Below are 8,301 nucleotides of genomic sequence, written 5' to 3' on the forward strand. Positions count from 1 at the left end.
CCAAGCATTCTTAGAAACAGTGGTGAAAGGGGTGGAGGTGGGTTGTGATTGAAAGATGTGGACAGAGAAATAGAGGAGATTGACATAAGGGAGTGACATAAAGAGTATTTGCAAAAAAAAAAGTAGTCTTCCTGATTGAACTTTCGCTAAGCTCCATTTCATCCCAAAGATGTTGGATGGTGTTGAGGTCAGGACTCTGTGCGGGCCAGTCGAGTTCTCCCACACAAAACTCATCCAACCATGTCTTTATGGAGCTTTGCTTTGTGCACTGGAGCACAGTCATGCTGGAATAGAAAAGGACCTTCCCCAAACTGTTGCCAAAATGTTGAAAGCATAGCGTTGTCCAAAATGTCTTGGTATGCTGAAGCATTAAGATTTCCCTTCACTGAAAAACAGGCCCAAAAAGAGGTTTGTCTGAATACTTTTGTCTATATAGTGCACATATTAAAAGAAAATTTGATCAACTAATTACTGATGTCTAAAGTTTTTGTCTTTTTGACATATGCTTACTCATACAACAGTGTACCCTGACTGATAAGGAGTACTTAAAAGAGAGCACAATATACACAACCATACCCACATACCTCAAATACACAAACACAAAACGTACGTTAACTAACATTACAGTAAACACACAGAGGGGAAAAACACAACTACCAAAGGGATAGACAGTCCTTTTAATGCTGTTATTAAGATAGCAGCTTCCTACTGTGTGACTTTAAAAGCTGAAGTGACAAGACATTTATTGGTATACATGTGGAGTGGTGAGTGATAAATATTTAAAAAGAGTTTAATTTAAGTTTAATTTATGCTAACAGTCTTTTCCTGATTTTCCAGTGTTTATTCTACCTGCATTGTGGAAAAATGTTATGTAAAAGACAACATTTGTCAAGACTATGTGACTCCACGAAACAGGTCTTGTTTCGGTTTAAGTCGTGCAGATCTTTTGCAAAGTAACCACTCATATAAGGGCATGGCAAGTTAAAAACTGGAGAATGGCTGAAGTTTACAGTAAATGGACACTCCTTGATGTGAGCCAGTGAAATCCCTGGCAAAACAAGGTGTGGCCAGGACTGTGAGGTGGTATGGTGATGATTATACTAGGCGCGAGCATTTACATAATGAGAGCAGAAAGCTGGACTGATGTAGAGCAAATATTTGCAGATCAGAAGACGGCTGTGATCGCACAATATCAGCCAGATTTGAGTTCATCGCGGCTGGAGTCAAGTTCTTTCAGCTAAAGGGAAAGTTCGCAACCAAAAAGAGCAGAATGAAGAATGGAATGGAGTCTCGGATGGTGTTTGTCCTAATCCTGGCCATTATAAGCTATGAAACAGGTAATGCTTTATTCTTTAAACTTTGTTATTGCATTGCTCCTCAGTTCAAACACTGAGAGCCTAGAGAGGTTTATCTTAATGTTGAAACCTTTTAAGACTCGTGTATAATTCAGTTCAGAAACACAGAACTGACTGATGATTGTCTTGCTTTCTGTTTCTAGCTCCCGTTCATAGCCTAAGTATCCATGCTTCTGCGAACCCCTTACCAGTGGGCAGCGACGTCACACTTTTCAGCCATGCCGAAGTCACTTTAGGTGCCTGGATCTTCAACAACGAAATCATTGCGATGATAGCCGGTGGAAAAACATTTATATTTGACTCTTGGACTAACAGAGTTACACTGAATTTAAGCACTAACTACACATCATTGACCATAAGGTCACTAAAGGTGGAAGACTCTGGACTGTACACATTACAGAAAATGAATACCTCTCGTGCTGACTTAAAACTGTCAGTCCAAGGTAAGGATGACCTAATCACTTTTAATGTTTACTACTTGATGTTAATCTCATATACTTACATACTACAAATTTATATTAAACAAAGCTCAATACACACATACATCCATACACACAAATACTCATTCAGTCGCAATGAGCAGAGCATTTTCACATTCTGTTGTCTACTTCTATGTTTGACAAGCGGTGATATGCAAAACAAAAGAACAGGGCAGAGTGGGAGCCTGAAGCTATTACGGTCACCTTGACTTTGGCAGTATGAGAGTTAGCTTTGCTCGAGTCCTAAACTAAGTCTCAGTTTCAGTCTTCAGATTGGATAAATAGGAAATTTTGCCTATTTTTAATTATAAAAACTTAATTCTAATCATTTTAAAGAAATGACATGAGCTTTTAATGGATCTGGTGAAATAGCTGGTACTATTGTCACACAGCATTATTAAAACTTAGTTACCTGAACACAAGTCAGGCCCTCTGACGCTATAATTAGGTAAGAGTAGGCTACTTTGGACTGAAGGCTGAATGTTAGATGTTGATCATTATCCAGTTCTTCAGTTAGCATGCTAACATGCTCCCAATTGCTCATATTGTCACAGACAATATTGATGTGTAATATGATGTAAGCCAGGTTGACATCTTTGGCGTGTTGGCATGCTAACATTTGCTATTAAGCAAAAAAAAGAATAGAAATAAAGATGAAAGAAAAGAAAATAGGTGGGGCTGATGGGAATGCCATGTGATTACTTTTGCTGTTGCCGTAAGCGAGGCTAAAGACAGACTTCTGACAATCAGACTTAAATTCAAGACGTCACGTCACATTTGCGTCTACTGTCAGAGATAAATTACCTTGTTTGTCCACTGCAATCTTGCCTCTCCACAAAATTAGATAAATAGCTTTTTATTTCCTTCCTTGCAGTACCTGTTTCAAATGTGACTCTGAGGGCACAGAAAACCAACCTGGTGGAGTTCAATGACACAGCAGTTCTCATGTGCTCTGTGTCCAGCGGGACATCCCTGTCTTATGCTTGGCTGAAGGGCAGCTCTGTGGTCACAGCCGGTGATGGAATACAGCTAAGCAATGAAGGAGCCACTCTTACTATTGTTGGGGTGACCCGCTATGACGCAGGGCCATTCATGTGCAACGTGTCCAATGGTGTAAGCCATGAAACCAGTCCCCCTGTCCATCTGAACATCAGCTGTGAGTTTTCACAAGACAACTTGTAGGTCTACTGTATGTATTTTAAAAAAATAGTTCCAATCACACATAAATCCCTAAAACATTTTCCCTCTTGTTGCTTCACTAGATGGTCCGAGTAACACGATGATATCGCTCATGCCCATGAAGTACATCTACAGAACGGGATCGAACATCACGCTGCATTGCTCATCGGAGTCCAGCCCTCCAGCGATGATCCAGTGGATGCTTGATGGAGTGTACCTAAATCAGTTTGCCCCGCAGCTTCAGCTAGAAAAGACTACAGAGAGCAACTCAGGAAATTACCAATGCATATTACACAACACAGTCACATCGAGGTTCAGCAGCACGAGTGCAATTATCAGGATTTTAGGTGAGGATTGGATTTGATTTGTAGAATTTTAGAGAGTACATGATTTCAAACTTATCATCTAACTCTCAAGAAAGCAAATAAGTGTATTTCCCAAAATGTTTAACTATTCACTGAAATTATCCAGTGGCATGTGTCACATTTATTCAACTAACCGAGGTGTTAATTTAAATGACCTAATTCCCTTCTCGTCCCACAGATCCAATAGAAGCAGTTGTGGTGAATCACACAGGTGGACCAGCGATACTTAATGACTCATTCACCATGTGTTGTGAAGTGACTGGATCTGTTGACAGCATTCAGTGGTGGAGGAATGGTCAGCTTATTCCTCCTGACAATTCAACAGTCTTTGACATGGGCAACAAGACATTAACCCTCAGTCCAGTACAACATTCAGATCAAGGAGATTATCAGTGTCAAGCCTTCAATTATGTAAGCAACATGACCAGCAGCCCATACACAGTGGATGTGATCTGTAAGTATTTTAATTTCACTTTCTCTCTTTAATGCTGTCCTTGTTTTCTCGGTCCACTGATATATTGTGTGGATCAAATACTAAAGCAGAAATATTTGAAAATGTAACATTTTTACTTAATTGTCTGACATCACAAAATGGCCCACTGAAACCTGTGATCACGAGGCCAACAGAAATTAACCTTCAAACACTTCTGTGCTGCAGTTAGACAAAGCAAATCTGAAAAATGCAAGAAATCCTCTAGCAAATGTGACAACACCTATAGATTCATCACAAAATATTGCCTGACGTCGATTAAACATCAGATTGTTGGTCTCGGGTCATCTAGTGACTCCATTCATGCACAGTTCTGTTCTCATTTGAATGTCTTGACAGTCATGTAATTATGATGATTAAAGACAATATCAATGTGTTTTAGATGGACCAGAGATGACAATCATCACTGGACCAAAAATGGCAAAGACTGGATGCAATGTCACACTCAGCTGCAATGCATCATCGAACCCTCTCAGCATCAAATGGTTCTTCAATGATACTGTTGTAGCCACAATGCCCGAGTATGTCACACCTCCTCTTACCGAAGACATGAGTGGGATGTACACCTGTATGGCCTACAACAACATCACCGGCAAAAACAGCACTGCATATACAATGCTTACTGTTATTGGTGAGACTTGGATGGCTATTTTTAGGTTTCTGGAAACCTAAAAATGTAATTGTGTACATTAAAAAAAAGGAAAGGTGAATCGAGATAGAACTACATAACGTTTTCCTTTTTGATTTTTTGTTTTCAGACCCAATAACAGATGTACAAATAGACTCACCAATGGATCCTGCCATGGATGGCCATTATTATAACCTAACATGCAACGTGACTGGACCTGCCATGCATGTTTACTGGATTAAAAATGGCGAGCCGCTGCGTGAAGACAACAGAACTGTTTTCTGCATAGATAATAAGACAGTCATGTTCAACCCACTAGAACAGGATGATACTGGAAACTACCAGTGTATGGCTCTTAATGCTGTTTCGGACATGACCAGCCCTCCTTACAAGCTCCTTGTGAACTGTGAGTATCGTAAAGGATTCTTGTCGCTGACTGTTTTAAACTCACAGTGTTCGTGCATCATCCTATGTATTTGACTCCTTTGCCGTTGCAGTTGGACCAGAGACGCCCATCATTGACGGGCCAGCTTTCGCAGAGACAGGACACGTCGCAGTCTTCCACTGTTCTGCCAAGTCAGTGCCACCCAGTCAGTTCAGCTGGTGGTTCAATGGCTCTGAGGTGGCCAGTACTGCAGAGTTTACAACTGGTCTTTTGCATTTAAATATGAGTGGAGAATACACTTGTATGGCCTACAACAGTGTGACGGGAATGAACAGCACAAACACCAAGATGCTCACAGTCATTGGTAAGAAAACTTAAATATGAATTTTACTATTCCAATGCATCATGTCATGTGATTGTTTAGCTGATAAAATACTGGTTTCTACTGTGTTTTGTGTTCACAGAAGCAATAGAGTCAGTGATGGTCAGAGCCCACTCAGTTCCAGTAAACTCTGAAAACTTCACTCTCACCTGTGAAGTCACTGGGCCCTATGACAAGATCTACTGGATGAAGAACAACATGTACCTCAACATGAACACTTCCAATGCTAAAGAAAACATGTCCTACTACATGGAAAACAACATGCTGCACTTCACTCCAGTGACAATGTACAATGATGGGAATTACCAGTGTGTCGCCACCAATCAGGCTGCCACACATCAAAGCCCCCCATACATGCTCCTAGTGAACTGTAAGTTGTTTTCTTCTACATTTCATTCAGTTAATCATAACTGGTTTTAAGTATAATAAATAAGTATTATTTAATACATAAATAAATATTTTAACATGCCACATGAAAATATGTAAAGATTTAAATATATAATATTTAATAACTTTACTATGTTTATGTACTAAAGTGGCAACAGAGAACCTTTTGCTAGCTCATCTAAGGTGTATTATTGCTGGGACAGCTGTTGTAAAGGCAACAGATTGCCATACGTTTATTTAGTTTTTCCAGTCATTTAGTTTATAATAGAAGTGTAAAAGCAGATAGGAATGGCGCCAGGCAGACAGTCTGACAGTATTGTGAGACAGATAAAACTGCATAGTGAAGGCGAGGTTGTAGGGACCCAGGCTAACCACAGACAGTGTCATTATCCTATAGCATTGCGTTATGCAATGATTTCATTGATGATGATTTCTGATTTCATTTGGAAAGCTCTCCAAATGCTGCTCAAAACAAACATGATTTAAGTTTTTCAGATTAAAATTGAGAATTTTGTGCAAAAGCAAAACTACAGTCATTGTTTTATTGAATTTTGACCAACTCTCTCTGTTTATTTCCAGATGGCCCTCTGAGTATGCATATCTCTGGTCCAGATTCTGCAGAATATGGTCACCTCGTGTCCCTGAGTTGCTCTGCTGATTCTCAGCCAGACTGTGACTTCAGCTGGTTTTTTAGCAGTAACTCGTTAATTCTAGTGACGGGCCCTGTTATCACGTTCCCTGCCGTAAAGCAGAATGAGGGGAACTACACATGTAAGGCGAGGAACCCTGTGACTAATGTCATGATGTACCAGACTAAATACTTCACTGTTGGTGAGTGAGCCTCACTTCTTCTCTTCCTAGTTTTAATCTCTATCTCCATAATACTTCTTTGGAGATCTTTCACATTTGAACAAACAGTATACGTTTGTGATATCCAAGCTCACAACTAAAATATGGATGAAACATGTTCCAATGTTTTGACAGGATCATTTCAAAATGATCATTTTGCTAGTGATTAAAGCACTATCAGAACCACTGCTTTACAATTACAAATGTGTCATGTTAGGCTAAATGTAACTTTGTTCTCATTTCAGAAAATCACGCGTCTGCCCTCCGCATCTCATCCCAGGGAGCTCTGATGTTGATCAGTCTGTTGGCTTTGTCTGTCACTGTGCTGTTCAACTGAGTCCTCTACACTGAGAAATCCAGTCAGACTCAAAGGCCTCTTGCTCCCTCTGCAGTCAACAGTCTCACTGTGAAATGAATGGGAAGGGACTGTGCCATCACTTCTTGGGGGTTTTGCCTGAAGGGCAAAGAAGAAGTGTGGTAGGCTTTTTCATGCTAAATGTTATCATTATTAGCAGATAAGGGTAGTGGTCTAAGTGTCATTGTGCTGGTTGTTGCTTGTGCACTTAATAAAAATAATTCATAGTTCAACTAAGGGAAACAACACCAATGTGTTTTGCTAAAATACCTCCATACTCTTTTGACATTGATTGCACGTCTTCAGTCTGCACTCCTGCAACTTTTTCTTTCATGTGTGATGATATTTAAAATGTATCTGAATGTAAATCTTATCATGCTTTGATTTACTGTATTTATTTCTATATGAATAAAAAAAAAATCAACAACAGTAAATTCTTTTGGGGGCTTTATTGAAGAGGTTACAGTCTTTGTATTGATTCAGAAAGTTACAGTCAAGCAAACATTTGGTAGTGAAACATTTTGCTGTTAAAAAAAATGTAACTACATACAAATACGTATGCCAGTGATTGTTGCTTAAACATCATTCATACATATAAAGAGCTCTTCTTGTTCAGATGGGGACACTGGGAGCGAACTTCCTGCCGTTTCTGCCCCTTCTGTTGAGAAACAAGCTGCACTTCTTGAGATTCTTGTTTTTCTGGCACAGTCTATTCACTTGTGATTTGAATAGATCCAGACGGGTAAAGAAAAAAACAAAAAAAACAATTTAAGTTTGATGACCAAAATATTTAAAATTCTGTAATTAACACTTTTCAAAGAGTTCTTTCCACTGATCATTGATCTCATTTTTCACTGGTTGTTTATTCCATAAAGCTCAAAAACTTTTTAATCAAAACACTCTGTTGTAGCCGCACAACACAAAACACAACTATTTAATGTAACTGACTCACTATGTAATGTAAATTCACCACATACTTGTACAATGCCTTTATATACCTGTACAATGGTTTTATATTCTAGACATATTTCTATTTTGGCCTGTAGACTTCTCGTCTTGATTGGAGCAACTGTAACAATCCCGATTTTCCGCACTGATCATTAAAGTATTCTGATTCTGATTCTGATTCAACTCACATTGCCCTTGCTTGCTGCGGCGTCCGGCAGTCGGCTTACAAAGGCAGCCTGCACCCACCGTCTCTCTTCTCTTTCCTGGGTGATGCAAATACACAAAGACAAAAGAGCAGAATGGGTCAGGATAATGCACTCTGCATTATGAGACCATAACCGGATGTGTGTTTCATTTATGTTGCTTTCACCTTTACAGGTACACAGTCCATTGTGCTGTCTTGGGGTGTTGATTGGTTTTGCAGCAGTCAGTGGTTGTCCAACATCAGGAGCTTATAAAAAATGATTAATAATAACAATTAGATTAAATTAAGTAATGC

The 8,301-nt window shown here is 39.4% G+C and overlaps 1 protein-coding gene across 1 annotated transcript; it reads left to right on the plus strand.

The window, feature by feature from the left end:
* Window positions 1-1,119: 1,119 nt before the first annotated feature.
* Window positions 1,120-7,283, plus strand: ceacam1 (CEA cell adhesion molecule 1). Its single transcript, XM_046398274.1, has 11 exons — window positions 1,120-1,337; window positions 1,499-1,798; window positions 2,709-2,990; window positions 3,097-3,360; window positions 3,557-3,832; window positions 4,251-4,499; window positions 4,627-4,902; window positions 4,994-5,245; window positions 5,346-5,633; window positions 6,230-6,481; window positions 6,745-7,283. Exons 1-11 carry the CDS (start codon window positions 1,271-1,273, stop codon window positions 6,834-6,836), a joined length of 2,598 nt encoding a protein of 865 aa, XP_046254230.1. The 5' UTR covers window positions 1,120-1,270; the 3' UTR covers window positions 6,837-7,283.
* The last annotated feature ends 1,018 nt before the right edge of the window (window positions 7,284-8,301 follow it).

This window comes from Scatophagus argus, chromosome 9 (assembly GCF_020382885.2).
Source record: "Scatophagus argus isolate fScaArg1 chromosome 9, fScaArg1.pri, whole genome shotgun sequence".
Classification (NCBI taxonomy): domain Eukaryota; kingdom Metazoa; phylum Chordata; class Actinopteri; family Scatophagidae; genus Scatophagus; species Scatophagus argus.